At 36.0% G+C, this 17,002-nt stretch overlaps 1 protein-coding gene across 25 annotated transcripts in view; it reads left to right on the top strand.

Moving 5' to 3' along the window:
• TRPM7 (transient receptor potential cation channel subfamily M member 7) overlaps positions 1–17,002 on the top strand; it is a 126,012-nt gene that overhangs the window by 70,743 nt on the left and 38,267 nt on the right. For all 25 annotated transcript variants that reach the window (XR_010151684.1, XR_010151681.1, XR_010151685.1 and 22 more), the window contains 9 exons: positions 1,414–1,554; positions 1,836–1,970; positions 2,850–3,130; positions 4,357–4,585; positions 5,717–5,872; positions 5,953–6,096; positions 8,323–8,451; positions 10,510–10,788; positions 16,356–16,530. Coding sequence is in view for 17 of the 25 variants with exons in the window: in XM_063794943.1 (XP_063651013.1) it covers positions 1,414–1,554; positions 1,836–1,970; positions 2,850–3,130; positions 4,357–4,585; positions 5,717–5,872; positions 5,953–6,096; positions 8,323–8,451; positions 10,510–10,788; positions 16,356–16,530 (1,669 nt within the window). In the remaining 8 variants the exon portion in view is untranslated. The remainder of the gene's footprint in view (positions 1–1,413; positions 1,555–1,835; positions 1,971–2,849; positions 3,131–4,356; positions 4,586–5,716; positions 5,873–5,952; positions 6,097–8,322; positions 8,452–10,509; positions 10,789–16,355; positions 16,531–17,002) is intronic.

Genomic DNA, 17,002 nt, shown 5'->3' with positions numbered 1-17,002 from the left:
CTGACCTCAGGTGAGCCACCATGCCCAGTGAAACCAAGATAGTAAAAATACAGACATTAAAAAAACAAGTTCATGACATAATCAGGGAAATAAAAAAATGGTGATGGTAGGAGGGCAGAATTAGTTAAAAAATACAAATTATCTGATGATTAAATCCCTTTAAGATTATTTAATAAAATTAACCAGTTTTTAAATTTTAAAACAGGCAATCTTTCCAAACTCACAAACGGTGTATGTTCCAAAAGTGCATTTGTAAATTGCCATGGGAAAATGAAGTCTTATCTTTAAACAATGTTGCAAGCGGTAGTTAATTCCTGGACAACACTATAAAAACCTATAATATCACCAGTATAATTTTGGTTAAAAAAATACTTAACATGTATTTCTGGGCCAGTCTGGAAACATAATACAGCATTATTTTTCCAGAAAAATGCAATTTTTTGTATGTATCACAATGAAAATGGAATATTTGGCTGATTAGCATTTCCACTGTCTTTTTTTTTTTTTTTTTTTTTGAGACAAAGTCTCGCTCTTGTCGCTCAGGCTGGAATGCGGTGGCACTATCTCGGCTCACTGCAACCTCTGCCTCCTGCCATTTTCCTACCTCAGCCTCCCAGGTAGCTGGGATTACAGGTGCCTGCCACCATGCCCGTCTAATTTTATATTTTTTAAGTAGAGATGGGGTTTCTCCATGTTGGCCAGGCTGGTCTCGAACTCCCGACCTCAGGTGATCTGCCTGCCTCGGCTTCCCAAAGTGCTGGGATTACAGGCCTGAGCCACAGCGCCCAGCCTGCTTTGTCTCATGTGTGAAGTATTGGGGCAATGAAGAGATGAAATTGTTATCTTCCTGCTTTAGGTCATACTCGTGTCTCAGGGCACACCTTTGAGACCTCAGAACTTTAGAATCCCATATTTTTACAGAGGAAATAGAGAAACAAGCATTTCCTTCTGTAAAGATAGCTTAGCTGCTGGCAACCCTTGCTGCTTCTTTTTTTTTTTTTTTTTTTTTTTTGAGACCAAGTCTTGCTCTGTCTCCCAGGCTGGAGTGCAGTGGCACGATCTTGGCTCACTGCAACTTCCGCCTCCCAAGTTCAAGCAATTCTCCTGCCTCAGCCTCTTGAGTAGCTGGGACTACAGGCATGTACTAGCTTGCCTGGCTAATTTTTTTGTATTTTTAGTAGAGAAGGGGTTTCATCATGTTGGTCAGGCTGATCTCAAACTCGACCTCAGGTGATCCACCCGCCTTGGCCTCCCAAAATGTTGGGATTACAGGCGTGAGCCACTGCACCTGGCCCTTGCTTCTTATAAGAAGTAAACATTTGTCATTTTGGAGAGTAGGCCTGTTCCTAGGCAGGGCATGGCAATATTGAGAAGTGCTATCTGATCTATTTAAAACAAATGTTTTGTTTCTAGGGAAATCTTCCTCCAGGATATAAGATCACTCTGATTGATATAGGACTTGTTATTGAATATCTCATGGGAGGAACCTACAGATGCACCTATACTAGGAAACGTTTTCGATTAATATATAATAGTCTTGGTGGAAATAATCGGGTATGTAAAATTTGTGGGGCAATCTATATATATGCTTTAATATTAACGCATGCACTTTAATTGTTAAGAATTAACATTAGAACGGAGAAAGTAACACTGTCATAAAGTTGAACATTTTCAACTAAGAGCAATTAGAAATATTATGTCGTCAAAATCCTAAATCAGTCATATTTTGTGTGTATACACAAACACATTTGCACACATATATAAATTGATTCTTGAATTTTTATAACATGTCAGCATGTTTAAATCTATAAAAGCTAATAAGATCTCATTTTCAGAGGTCTGGCCGAAATACCTCCAGCAGCACTCCTCAGTTGCGAAAGAGTCATGAATCTTTTGGCAATAGGGCAGATAAAAAGGAAAAAATGAGGCATAACCATTTCATTAAGACAGCACAGCCCTACCGACCAAAGGTAAATTTATTTAAATATTATTCTTTCTGGGTTTTTATTTTCTTCTTTCTAAATTACTTAGTATTATTAAATTAAAAAAACTAATTGATTTAGTAAGAATTACCTTTCGTTTTTGGATATGTCTTAGAATTGTCATTTTCTTATACACAGAGATATTAATTATAAGTTAATGATTCTGTTCCTTTTTTTTTTTTTTTTTTTTTTTTGAGACAGGAGTCTTGCTCTGTCACCAGGCTGGAGTGTAGTGGCACAATTTTGGCTCACTTGCAACCTCCACCTCCCAGGTTCGAGTGATTCTCCTGCCTCAGCCTCCCGAGTAGCTGAGACTACAGGCACCCAGCACTACACTGGCTAATTTTTTGTATTTTTAGTAGAGACGGGGTTTCACCATGTTGGCCAGTATGGTCTCGATCTCTTGACCTCGTGATCCATCCTCCTCAGCCTCCCAAACTGCTGGGATTACAGGCGTGGGCCACTGCGCCCAGCGTACATTTTCATATTTAGGTATGATAATAACCAAATTAAAATGTTTTAATAAATGTTTACCTGACTCCTTTCATTCCAGTTTTACTTGATTAAGAACATGTATAACAAAAATGTTATCTAACCCTTTATTAAAATTATGTTCTATTAGAATATTAGTTGAAATATTTAGGCCCTTAAATTTTGGAAAATGTTTATTGCAAAGACATTTTTGTTGAAACAGCATTTTCATAAAATGAATTATGAGCTATAATAAAAATCAAGTTTATAAAATTTATGCTATTGTACAGTTTTATGGAGCTGAATAATGTAAAGATATTTTACTAAAATTTTCACTGACATAAATTTCATATGGCCTTATTATAATGAGCTTTATAACTTTATTTTCCCTGGAAGATTGATACAGTTATGGAAGAAGGAAAGAAGAAAAGAACCAAAGATGAAATTGTAGACATTGATGATCCAGAAACCAAGCGCTTTCCTTATCCACTTAATGAACTTTTAATTTGGGCTTGCCTTATGAAGAGGCAGGTCATGGCCCGTTTTTTATGGCAACATGGTGAAGAATCAATGGCTAAAGCATTAGTTGCCTGTAAGATCTATCGTTCAATGGCATATGAAGCAAAGCAGAGTGACCTGGTAGATGATACTTCAGAAGAACTAAAACAGTATTCCAAGTAAGTGGTATTTTATCATTTGAAAACATTTTAAAAATTCAAAGTAGGTATTGTTTGAGTGGCTGTTACAGTGCCACATACTTAATAGTGATGTATTTATATGTATAATCTTATTGGTACAATTGACAGAAAATTATATAAGTATATATTTTTTTAATTAAAAGAAACTTTCTGCCTCTATGAAAAAGAGGTTATTATATTTGCAACTCAAGAATTAAATATCTCAGCAAGAAAGAAGAAATGCAGCCTGGGCAACATAGGCAGACCCCGTCTCTACATGAAATTTAAAAATTAACTGGGTGTGGTGGTACTTGTCTGTGGTCCCAGCTACTCAGGAGGCTGAGGTGGAAGGATCACTTGAGCCTGGGAGGTTGAGGCTGCAGTGAGCTGTGATCATGCCATTGCACTCCAGCCTAGGTGACAGCAATAGACCCTGTCTCGAAACAAAGAAGAAATGCCAGAATTCATTTTAATTTTTGCAAATAGTAGCAATTGGATTAGAAAGTTCCATTTGAATTGGTAAGGAAAGGGTGGAAGTGAAGTTGGAGCTGTGTTATAAGAAAATAGACTGAATTCAACTGGGAAGGCACTTCAGAAGCTAGAACTACATACATAGAGTAACGACATAGTTCATAAAAGTTTACAATTTACTTAGAGGGGCAGTGTTGGAATATTAAACTGGAAAAGTAGTTTGTAGAAGTTTTCTAATATATACTAAGACCTCCGGCTCCCCAAGTGGGGTATTTAGAGGGCAGTGATAATTGTTACTGAAAATAACTCTTAACAGGGGTCCTATGGTTACTTAGTGGGACTTCAAGATTCAGATGTTTTTCATAATTAGGTTAGTCCCTAGTCACATTGTTCTTCCTCTCTACCAGGTACCAACTGTTTTCTGTGTTTGAAATACTACATAAACTTTTTTGAACAGAGCATTGTAGCATTGTGAGTTTTGATTCCCTTTGAGATTATAGTTTGATTTCTAGGACCGGGAGAAAGTGCTCTGGATTCACCTTCTCAATCTTGTACATAATGCGACATATTTTAATATTTTGTGATTTCCACATAGATGTAGATGTCTGAAAACAGAGTTATGGTTTTAATGCCTCATAATTCTGTAAGTGTGTGTGAGAATATTAAAAAGTAGAAAGTATTAATGTATATAAGAATAGTGGTTTAAAATTGCAGTTTGTTAATCTGAGTATATTTTGGCTTTTATCTTTTTATAGTGATTTTGGTCAGTTGGCTGTTGAATTATTAGAACAGTCCTTCAGACAAGATGAAACCATGGCTATGAAATTGCTCACTTATGAACTGAAGAACTGGAGTAATTCAACCTGCCTTAAGTTAGCAGTTTCTTCAAGACTTAGACCTTTTGTAGCTCACACCTGTACACAAATGTTGTTATCTGATATGTGGATGGGAAGGCTGAATATGAGGAAAAATTCCTGGTACAAGGTATACTTTAGAAATAATTTCATATAAAGCATGTGATTAGATAAAAAGAACAGAAGAATTAGTCTAAATGTGTAGTAAAATGCCTTGATGTGTGAGTGTAATGGTGGGGGGTAAAGAGGGAGCAAGATGGATGATTGGCATTTCATCCCAAGTGGTATAATGGGCTTCTTTTTTCCTCTTCTTAACTTTTGAATCCTTTTCAGGTGTCTATAATGATTATGGCCTCTCTTTGAGCTAGAAGGGGAACAAATGGCAAATATTGGAGATTATGGCCCCTAGCAGCCTTGAAAAAAGTTACTACTTTATGAAAAGATGATTCCCAAATTCTGAAATTCAAGACCTATCTACTAATTTAATAATCTGTTACTTTTAAGTTACTTAAAGTATATTGGATGAGTATATTGATATACCCATTATAGATAAGTATATCCATGTGGCCTGTTTTTATGATTAAAAATTTGGGTAAAATGGCATGTACCTTTGGTTTTGTCATGGTGATAGATACTGCTTTGAACTTTGCTTTTTGTTATCTTATATCTTTTAAAATAAGGTGCAGAAATGTAGGAGTCAGAAATCAGGCAAATAGTTTAACCATAGGCCACTGAATAACCAACAGAAAACCTGTTACACAATTACAATTTCTTCATGCTTTGGGATTTTGCAAGTAATAAGTAAAATTTTAGAAATAAACCTTTTTGTTTATAGAGGCACAAGCTGAGTAATCACATTATGACATGGAACACTTGCAAAGAGATTTAGGATAAAATTAAGGACATAGCACCTTTATAAGGCTTGAATTTTGTTTAAACAAAATGTATTTTTTGAACAAATTGTAATCTGATTTTATTTAAAGGACAAGTCTATAATAATTATTAAATCTATCCTATACCCTTATTATCATAATAATCAAATGTTTTGTTACTCTTTAAAACAGTTAAACTTGGGCCTCTTTAAATACAATATATAAGTAAAAAATCAATTTGTTGTTTTTTTTCCCTCTACTGCTAGGGGCAAAATGGCTAATCACAAGATATTTAAAATCTTTTATTGTTTTTATTCTTTGTTTTGTTTTTATTATATTCTTGAAGGTCATTAATTTTTAAATGCAAAATTATGTTTCTAAAAATTTAGGTCATACTAAGCATTTTAGTTCCACCTGCCATATTACTGTTAGAATATAAAACTAAGGCTGAAATGTCCCATATCCCACAATCTCAAGATGCTCATCAGATGACAATGGATGACAGCGAAAACAACTTTCAGAACATAACAGAAGAGATCCCCATGGTAAGCAGGAAAACATTTTAAAGTAAATATAAGTTTGTTCTGAATAATTGTACAAAAGAATTTTTCTTTTTTTATTTTAGGAAGTGTTTAAAGAAGTACGGATTTTGGATAGTAATGAAGGAAAGAATGAGATGGAGATACAAATGAAATCAAAAAAGCTTCCAATCACGCGAAAGTTTTATGCCTTTTATCATGCACCAATTGTAAAATTCTGGTTTAACACGGTATGTTTTTAAATTACACAAGCATAATGTTTTTAAGAGTTAGGCTTTGGGGGACCATTGGTTCGGAATCCATACTAATGTTGATATAACTTAGATCACTGAAAAGGCATTTCACATTTAAAAGAGTGATACATTTGCCTTAGTTTCATTTAAATTGTCATCATCTAGAGTGATAAACACTAACAAATTTTAGTTCTAATTGGAACCAAAAATGTACTTAACTAATATACGATACCATTGGCCTTTGTAAGTTGGTAGCAAATACTAATCAACTAGTAAAAATAATGATAAAAGATGGACCAAAAGAGATTCTGATACACAGTTATAATTTTTTGTGCTTTAGGATTTTGCAGATGATACATAAAAGTCTAGAAATAAACCTGTTTGCAGTGTTAATTGATGATGATAAAAAGTAATCCAGATTGTTTATATGGTTTTATTTATCTGTGGCTTATTTCTTTAATTGTATTAAAGTGTATGCTTGATTACCTTCCATATAATTGGCTTTTCTCTTGCTTTATGGAAAAATTGATTTTACTAGCAGGTTAAAGAGCATATGTCCATACAGGGATGGACTCACCTGTTATTTTGGTTGAAATGTAGGTGTTTATGTGTTGTTTTGGTTGTTTTGTGTGGAGAATGAGCACTAGGAAATATTAGTTGGCTGTCTTGCTGGTGCTACTTTCCCTAGCAATGGACCAACCTGAAGGAACAGGTGATACAGCAAATGAGATTAGCCCCTACTTTTAACCAGGGACTGAGTAAATGAGTTCTTAACTCCCCGTCATAGGAAAACCCTTAACGAAGATGTTTTTTAACTTTGTTGTTGTGGAGATTTTTTCATTTTCATCAACAAGAATTTGTTTCTTTGGTGATTGCTTTTTCACCCACACATGTGACCATTAACCTGAGACTAACATTTCCTTACATCTCTATATGAAAATGTTCTTGTTCCTTCCTATTCAGAGGCTGAAATTGCAAATATCAGTTATCTGATCTAATCTCCAAATTCTGTCTCCACTGATGAAAATAGGGCAGTTTGCTTACATTTGCATTCAAGTGAATGGCTGCGTTAAAATAGCCAACATGGGTGACTACAGGAATTTCTCTTTTCTTTCTTTACTGCAGTTTACTCCCTAGCCTGCCACAGATAATCAAATAAAGGATGTGACTTATTCTAGGACTGGTGGAGACAAGACAGATGAGAGGATTCTTACCCATAATTTTTCAAGGGTCAATAAGTGTGGGTTTTCCTCTGAAATGAAATAAATACTCACATGTATTTATACATAAACTTTAGCACCTCTCTGTAACCTGTTTTGTAAAGAGTATCAAAGGTGGGCTGTTTCCTTACCTGGGGCAAAGCCACTTCACATTTTTTCCACTTTTTGGGGTTCAACTTTAGTGACTGGGAGCTAAGAAAATACCAGTTGTCTGTCTGTCTTGTCTTGTCTTTTTTTCTTTTCTTTTCTTTCTTTCTTTCTTTCTTTTTTTTTTTTTTTTTGACAGAGTCTTGCTCTGTTGCCCAGGCTAGAGTACAATGGCATGATCTCAGCTCACTGCAACCTGCACCTCCCAGGTTCAAGCAATTCTTGTGCCTCAGCCTCCCGAGTGGCTGGAATTGCAGGCATGCATCACCACGTCTGGCTAATTTTTTTTTTTTTTTTTTCAGTAGAGATGGAGTTTCACCCTGTTGGCCAGGCTAGTTTCGAACCCCTGACCTCAGATGATCTGCCTGCATTGGCTTCCCAAAGTTCTGGGATTACAGGCGTGAGCCACCGCGGCGTGCCCCAGTTGTCTTTTTTAGGAATACTGTTTGGTTTGGGGAGGAAGGAGGCAGGAAACATGTGTTCCTTGATGATTATGGTGGTGAAATTCTGCAGTAATTTTAATATATTATGATACTGTAGGTATGAGTTAAGCAGAATTGTGTGGCATATGCTGAGAACATAAACCTGATTGTAAAATCCCTTCTGTGGGACGTTCTAAAGGTTGACAAGAGTTGTAGAATAACACGTTTATACTCTGGGGACCATTTATACGCCAATAAATGCAATGTCTGTGCTGAAGAAGAGATATTTCTAAAATTGTTTTAATAAAGGAAACTAGGAGATAATTTACAAAGGTTCATTTAATGTCTGTTTTTGTGTGTGTTTGAAGATGTTCATAATTAAAAGATTTATTTTGTAACCAATGTTATTTATGTAACCTTTACTTTTTCATTAGTTGGCATATTTAGGATTTCTGATGCTTTATACATTTGTGGTTCTTGTACAAATGGAACAGTTACCTTCAGTTCAAGAATGGATTGTTATTGCTTATATTTTTACTTATGCCATTGAGAAAGTCCGTGAGGTATGTCTTTAGTTTTTTTCTACCAATAATTTACTGTATACATGGAAGATTTTCTGTTTTGTTTTGTTTTGGGTGTATACGTAGGTGTGTGTGTGTGTGTATGATGACATTGTAGAAGTGTAGAACCTGTGTAATTTTGCTGTTCCCAAAATAATGGCAAAAGAATAGAGATTAGTGAGTATGCTGTATACTTTGTTGCCATTACAGATAAAATGATTTGTGTTAGAAATGTAGCCTATAAAAATGTAACCTATATTTTGTTTGTTTTATTTCCTGAACATTCACATTTTTGCTCTCTGTCACTCTTCAAAAAGTATTAAATATACTTAGCTAAATGACTTTTAGTTTACCTACCTGATTTAGCCAATTAGGTAGGTAAGTTATAAATAGGTCTTTAGGCCAGGCGCGGTGGCTCATGCCTGTAATGGCAGCACCTTAGGAGGCTGAGGCGGGCAGATCACTCGAGGTCAGGAGTTCGAGACCAGTCTGGCCAACAGGGTGAAACCCCATCTCTACTAAAAATATAAAAATTAGCTGGGCATGGTGGCGGCCACCTGTAATCCCAGCTACTTGGAAGACTGAGGCAGGAGAATCACTTGAACCCAGGAGGCAGAGGTTGCAGTGAACTGAGATTGCACCACTGCACTCCAGCCTGGGCGAAAGAGTGATACTCTATCTCAAAATAAAAATAAAATAGATAGGTCTTTTTTAATATCCTGATTTTGAAGAAAATCTTTTTCTTAATATTTATACTTTGTTTTTGAAGTAGTAGCTACATGAATATTGGGGTTTGTTTGTTTGTTTGTTTGTTTGTTTGTTTGTTTTGAGACGTAGTCTCCCTCTGTGACCCAGGCTGGAGTGCAGTGGCACAATCTCAGCTCACTGCAACCACTGCCTCCCGGGTTCAAGTGATTCTCCTGCCTCACCCTCACTAGTAGCTGGGATTACAGGTGCGTGCCACCAAGCCTGGCTAATTTTTGTATTTTTAGTAGAGATGTGGTTTCGCCATGTTGGTGAGGCTGGTCTTGAACTCCTGACCTCATGATCCGCCCGCCTTGGTCTCCCAAAGTGCTAGGATTGTAGGCGTGAGCCACCGCACCTGGCCATGAATATTGTTTTATAACATACTTGCATAAGTACCTCTGAATTATTTCATGTCTCTACCTTAAATTTAGAGAATACAAGAAATTGCAAAAATAATTAGAAGGTGTTGTACTTCTCTCTCACTTAGATATCATAAGAATTTCTTTTTTTTTCTTTTCCAAACACCAACTCGAACCAGAAGGAATTTCTTATTAAATAGCTTATTTTGCATTTTAAATTCCTCTGAGTGTTATGGTCCATATGTTTATTAAATCTGTTGTTTTATCAGCATGTTTGAAGAAATTGATTTGTTAAATGATAAAAGCAAATTGCAAAGCGTTTTAAAATATGTATATTCATAAAATAGCTCTGCAAGTGTTCATGAGACAGTAATAGTAGTGGTTGCTTCTAGTGGGAAGAGTAATTAATTGGCTAAGGGAGAAGAGTGAAACGGATGCTTTGCAGTATTTATGATACACCATGAATTTTGAAGTTGTGAATGTGTTACCATTCCTTCCAAAAGATAATTCTTAAAATTCATATATTCAGGAGAAGAGGCATATGTTTTAAATAAGTTAGGTAAATACAGCTACTTAAACCATTGAGTTATTTACTTTCTACAAAGAAGGCAGGTTTGGCAGCTACTACCAGGATATCCAGGTGCTGCCTTAATTTGAAATAAAACAATTTTTGAAAAGTATTTTACAATCCAGGTCTAGAGAACTGGGTTGTAATCTGAATTTTCAGCTTCTTAGTTGGATGAATCTCTTGAACCTGGGAGACGGAGGTTGCAGTGAGCCGAGATTGCGCCACTGCACCCCACCCTGGGCAGTAGAGCGAGACTCTGTCTCAAAATAAATAAGTTAATAAATAAAAGCTATGTGAAATTCTACTGTAATGTTATAGTTGAATGCTGTATGTGTTTTAATAGGAATAAATTGATTACACTTTTTTTTGTTGTTGTTAAACCTTTAGATCTTTATGTCTGAAGCTGGGAAAGTAAACCAGAAGATTAAAGTATGGTTTAATGATTACTTCAACATCAGTGATACAATTGCCATAATTTCTTTCTTCATTGGATTTGGACTAAGATTTGGAGCAAAATGGAACTTTGCAAATGCATATGATAATCATGTTTTTGTGGCTGGAAGATTAATTTACTGTCTTAACATAATATTTTGGTATGTGCGTTTGCTAGATTTTCTAGCTGTAAATCAACAGGCAGGACCTTATGTAATGATGATTGGAAAAATGGTAAGTTGACAGATGTTTGATAATACTCATGGGTTTATTGATTTTTTTAAAAATCACAAAAATGTTATTAACATAGTTTTATTTGAGCCAGTGAATGTCTTTTATTTTGTGTTTGTTTGCCTCATACTTCACATCTGCCATTCCTTAAGAGTTTCTCATGCTCAATCCCAATCCCCTATACCCATTTAGTGCTTTTCAAGATAATGTTAGCTATACCATCTATGGTTTATGTCTGTAGGTAACTCCTTTTTCCTGTCTTCACTGATCCAGGCTTTTTTTTTTTTTTTGAGACAGAGTTTCGCTCTGTCGCCCAGGCTGGAGTGCAATGGCACTATCTTGGCTCACTGCAACCTCTGCCTCTCAGGTTCAGCGATTCTCCTGCCTCAGCCACCCGAGGAGCTGGGATTACAGGCATGTGCCACCATGCCCAGCTAATTTTGTATTTTTAGTAGAGACAGGGTTTCACCATGTTGGTCAGGCTGGTCTCAAACTCCTGACCTCAGATGATCTGCCCACCTTGGCCTCCCAAAGTGCTGGGATTACAGGCGTGAGCCACCACACCCTGCTTGATCCAGGCTATTTTTTAAAAGTTAAACCCAAAATACCTAATCTTTTCCTAATACAGTATGCCCAGTATTTTGCTCTTTTCCTTAGTCTTATCTGAGTGGCAGGTTTTATTTTTTAAAATCTAGATGTCAAGTTGAATGTGTAATTTTTTTATACACTGAATCTGAAATATATTGGGTCTACTCCTTGCCATAATTCCTTTTAGTTTTCAGTGGTGAAAAAGGCAAAATTTGTAATATAGCTATTGCTATTCCTTATTCTGAAATTCCTGTTCATCCTAGGAAATTTCAGCAAATGCAGACAAATCACTATTCAGAGACATTCACTATTAACAGTTTAACGTACATCCTTCCATCTCTCAAGATGTGTATGAACACGTGTTTGTTTCAGACTTCTCGTAAATAAATATATACAGTAGTTTTATCAAAATATGCTTTAAAAATACATGCTGTTTCTCAATTATTTTAAAATAGTTGCTCCATTTTAATAAATATAAAAAGCTATTCTTAGAGTTTCTTATACTCCCTTAATCTTAGAAAATCAGTCTTCTCTTGGAACCAACCCAAATGTCCATCAATGATAGACTGGATTAAGAAAATGCGGCACATATACACCATGGAATACTGTGCAGCCACAAAAAAGGATGAGTTCATGTCCTTTGTAGGGACAGGGATGAAGCTGGAAACCATCATTCTGAGCAAACTATTGCAAGGACAGAAAACCAAACACCGCATGTTCTCACACATAGGTGGGAGTTGAACAATGAGAACACTTGGACACACGGTGGGGAATGGGGAACATCACACACTGGGGCCTGTCATGGGGTGGGGGGCAGGGGGAGGGATAGCATTAGGAGATATACCTAATGTATATGAGTGCAGCACACCAACATGGCACATGTATACATATGTAACAAACCTGCACATTGTGCACATGTACCCTAGAACTTAAAGTATAATAATTTAAAAAAATCAGTCTTCTAAATTAAATATTTCTTGAGTAACCCTGCTAAGCTCACAAGATTATCTTCGCATCTTGAAAACAAGATTTTTTGGTTTTCTAAATATAAATTATTATATTTGCACTTTCACGCTGCACTGTTTCCCTCCAAGAGAATGTGTCTTCCCCCCCCCTTAATTGAGAATAACTGGTGTACTGTTTTTCACATCAAAGTATTACTCATTATTCACACATTTTGGCATTCTTATGGTATTTCAAGGAAAAACAGGGCAGTTAAGGTTTTTTGGGAAGAATTGGTTTTAGCCTAACATTTTAGCATGCAAAAAAGGTGTTGTAGCTCTTATGCTTACCAGGTTATTTAGTGACTCAGTGGTGTCTAGTTACTTTAATGGTCATGTAAATGGAAGAGTTAGGAAGTACAGAAGCCTTTATTTGTGATCTTCTCTAGAACCACCCTCTGCTAGGATGTCTTTCTCCTTGTCAACTAGTCATTTGTTCCGTCATTGTGTGTTTTCCCTAGTGCCAGCTTCCCTTTACATCCCCTTTGGAAGTTTCATAATGGTTACTGTTTTAGTTCTAACATTCATTATTTCGTCATTGTGTATCTATTACATGTTAAGAGTTAAACTAAGCTGGGGCTACAAAGATGAATAAGACATGGTCCAGATCCTCATGGAACTCAACAATTGAGTCTCTAAATATAGACATGTGAACAGATAGGTAGCTATTGAAAAATATGATAAATTGTTATGTGAAGATAGAAGAGCTAGTAACCAATTCTGTCATGAAGGCTTTCACAAAGATTATGGCATTTCAAAGGAGTTTAGAAAATACGTAGGATTTACATAGGTATACATGCACCATGTTGGTTTGCTGCACCCATTAACTCATCATTTACATTAGGTATTTATCCTAATGCTATCCCTCCCCCTGCCCCCTACCCCATGACAGGCCCCGGTGTGTGATGTTCCCTACCCTGTGTCCAAGTGTTCTCGTTGTTCAGTTCCCACCTGTGAGTGAGAACATGCGGTGTTTGGTTTTCTGTCCTTGCAATAGTTTGCTCAGAATGATGGGTTTCCAGCTGCATCCATGTCCCTGCAAAGAACATGAACTCATCCTTTTTTATGGCTACATAGTATTCCATGGTGTATATGTGCCACATTTTCTTAATCCAGTCTATCATTGATGGACATTTGGGTTGGTTCCAAGTGTTTGCTATTGTGAATAGTGCCACAGTAAACATACGTGTGCATGTGTCTTTATAGTAGCATGATTTATAATCCTTTGGGTATATACCCAGTAATGGGATCGCTGGGTCAAATGGTATTTCTGTACCCTAGAACTTAAAGTATAATCATTAAAAAAAAAAAAAAGAAAATATGTGGGATTTTTCTTCTGAGTAGGGAGTTTCTAACCAGAGGAAACAGCTTTGAAAAGCTTGAAGACAATAAAAGATTAAAAAGAAGAAACCTCCCTCACACTTTATAGGCTAGTGCAAAAGTAATTGCGGTTTTTGCCATTAAAAGTAATTGCAAAAACTGCAATTACTTTTGCATCAACCTAATACATCTTTTAATAGCAGACTAATGAAAATTATATGGTAAATGCTAAACTTCTCACACTCATTCTGTATGCATTATAAGAATCCTCATTTTTAAAAATTTTACTTTATTTTATTTTATTTTTTAAGATGGAGTCTCGCTGTGTCACCCAGGCTGGAGTTCAGTGGCGCGATCTGTGCTCACTGCAACCTCCACCTCCTGGGTTCAAGCGATTCTTCTGCCTCAGCCTCCCGAGTAGCTGGGACTACAGGCGTGCGCCACCATGCCCGGCTAATTTTTGTATTTTTAGTGGAGACAGGGTTTCACCATATTGGCCAGGCTGGTCTCACACCCCTGACCTTGTGATCCGCCTGCCTCGGCCTCCCAAAGTGCTGGGATTACAGGCGTGAGCCACCGTGCCCAGTAAAATTTTACTTTAAGAATCCTCATTTTTATGAGCAAGCTGATACTCACATATTTTTAATTAATTAAATTCCTATCAAGCACAAGGAAAGTGGTTGTCATTTAGGCTTTATGTGAAAAGGTGTGTGAAATGTAAAGATGACTATGAATCATCAACCATAGACCTTGAATAATTTTAGTTTACGTCAATACAGATTTGCGTTTCATTTGGAATATTTGACTTGGCTTTTCCTTTAATTACAAGCATTTGTATTCTAAAATATATCAAATAGCATGAATAATGTTTTAATACTTTTTTTGCCTTTTAAAATCTTTTATCTTAATATATTTTTTGTTTTGTAATATTTTGTTTATTTGAAAGCATGCATTCTCTCAGTAATGTTCTCAAATGCTCAATGAAGGCATTATTTGTCCATTTTGCAAATAAGAACACCCAATTAAGAATTTTGGAGCGTGTTAGGCCTCTGCAAGTTGCAAAGACCCAGCTCTTAATTTAAAAAGAAAATTTATTTGTTCATCTAACAGAATTTTAAAGATGAAGCATCAAGTCTCATCTCTTCATTTGAATTGACATTTTAAGACTCGCAGCTCTCTATACAACTTTTCTTTCTAATCTTAAGCCCCTATAAAATTACTTTATCCGGCCTTGACTACTTATTGTCCCCTTTACCTTTCACATCTTACTTTCCATTTCTGCTGTCACTGTATATTCATGTTAAAAATATATGAAAATGTCATAATTTATTTTAAGTTGTCATTACAATTATTTTAAGTTTACAGTAGGTTAATGTACAGATTTATTGTAAATGTATTCTCTTTTGCATGAGGCCTTTCTCCTCAGCTAGATGATTATTTATGAATGAATATTACATATTGCTAGAGTGAGAAAGCATTCACTTTTTTATATGTATATTCCCTTTTTTTTTTTTTTTTTTAAGATGGAGTCTCGCTCTGTCTCCCAGACTGGAGTGCAGTGGTGTGATCTTGGCTCACTGCAGCCTCCGCCTCCTGGGTTCAAGTGATTCTCCTGCCTCAGCCTCTTGAGTAGCTGGGATTACAGGAGTGTGCCGCCACGCCCGGCTAAGTTTTATATTTTTAGTAGACACAGGGTTTCACCATGTTGGCCAGGCTAGTCTCGAACTCCTGACCTCAAGTGATCCACCTGCCTCGGCCTCCCGAAGTGCTGGGATTACAGGCTTGAGTCACTGTTCCTGGTTGTATATTCACTTTTTTATATTGTCTAGGCTAGACAGTTAAGTAGTGCAGGCTGGAGAACTTATATACCTAAATAAGTAGATGGGAGGTGAAGTTTTATTATAGCATTCTGCTTAATTCTTTGAATCCTTAAATAATTATGTCAAAATGTACATTGTAATTTAACAATGAAAATAATTTTTCAATGAATTACTAGGTTTTAGCTCAATTAGGCCCTTTTTGAATTTTATTGAAATTAAAGAATTACAAACTACATGACTTACAAAAGTATTTGTTTTCCAGACATTGGTATCTTTTAGTTTTTCAACACCCATGCTAATAATTCAGATTGTTTTGTTTGGCTCCTAGGAAGTTTTCATATCCCAGGACAAGGCATCCATGGATTCAGGGTGGGTGGGAAGTGTTCTTTTTGTGTGTGAAGTGGGCAAAGTACAATTACCAGAGGCAACATGGAAAAGAGAGAGTCTGTGCTTCTATTATAAGAACAGAGAAGCTTTAGGAAAGGGCAGTTGTGGAAATTGATTCCCTAAATCTGTCTGTGTCTCTGTACTTCTTGAAAATCTTCACGTACCACAGAGATAGGTACACTTCAGTTTGAACCGGTGATACAATTCATTATGTAGATAAAGATGCCCATGACTTGCTTAGCTTAATAGATTTTTTTTTACATAATCTCCTAGATGTTAAGATTTATATAGTGATGAAATTCTTCTGAAAGCTATCACTAGGAACAAAAAGAATCTCAAAGATTTTTTGTGTTTAATGGATTTTTTTGGTCTATTAGAACATTAGAAGCTTTTAGAAAGATTTGTCATAGTGTTTAAACTTCCTTGTATTTTAACAGTGTTCATTTTTTAACAGGTGGCCAATATGTTCTACATTGTAGTGATTATGGCTCTTGTATTACTTAGTTTTGGTGTTCCCAGAAAGGCAATACTTTATCCTCATGAAGCACCATCTTGGACTCTTGCTAAAGATATAGTTTTTCACCCATACTGGATGATTTTTGGTGAAGTTTATGCATATGAAATTGATGGTAAGAATTGTATACAGATTTATCTTTTGGTTATTTTGTGTTTTAAAACCAATATTGAATTATAGTAATATTGCATATTTTCAGAAGTCAAACTATTACCAACCTAAGCCCCACACAAAGGCGTTAGTGAACTCCAGAAGAAACATACAAATTAATGGGAAGAAAAAGTATTTTAGAATTTTTTTAGTGGCAGGTATTAGAAGTCTAGTCTAAACTGTCCTAGGACACAATAAGGGCATTTATTAACTCACATAACAATATTGAGCTAGGTCTAGTGGTCTTTAGGGTTGGTTAATTCATAGCTAAGGACACTTGTTCTTTTTCTTCCGGCTGCCAGCTCTGTAAGTTTCCCTTATGATCCTAAGACCGTCATTAGCAACAGGAGGAAAGAGACACTGTTTATCGATGGTTCTCTTTAGAGGAAAATGTCCCTTTCATAGAAATTCCCTTTTGAACCTGTCCTTTCATTTCA

The sequence above is a fragment of the Pan troglodytes genome, chromosome 16 (assembly GCF_028858775.2).
Source record: "Pan troglodytes isolate AG18354 chromosome 16, NHGRI_mPanTro3-v2.0_pri, whole genome shotgun sequence".
Classification (NCBI taxonomy): Eukaryota; Metazoa; Chordata; class Mammalia; order Primates; family Hominidae; genus Pan; species Pan troglodytes.
This window is presented reverse-complemented; position numbering and strand designations above follow the sequence as displayed.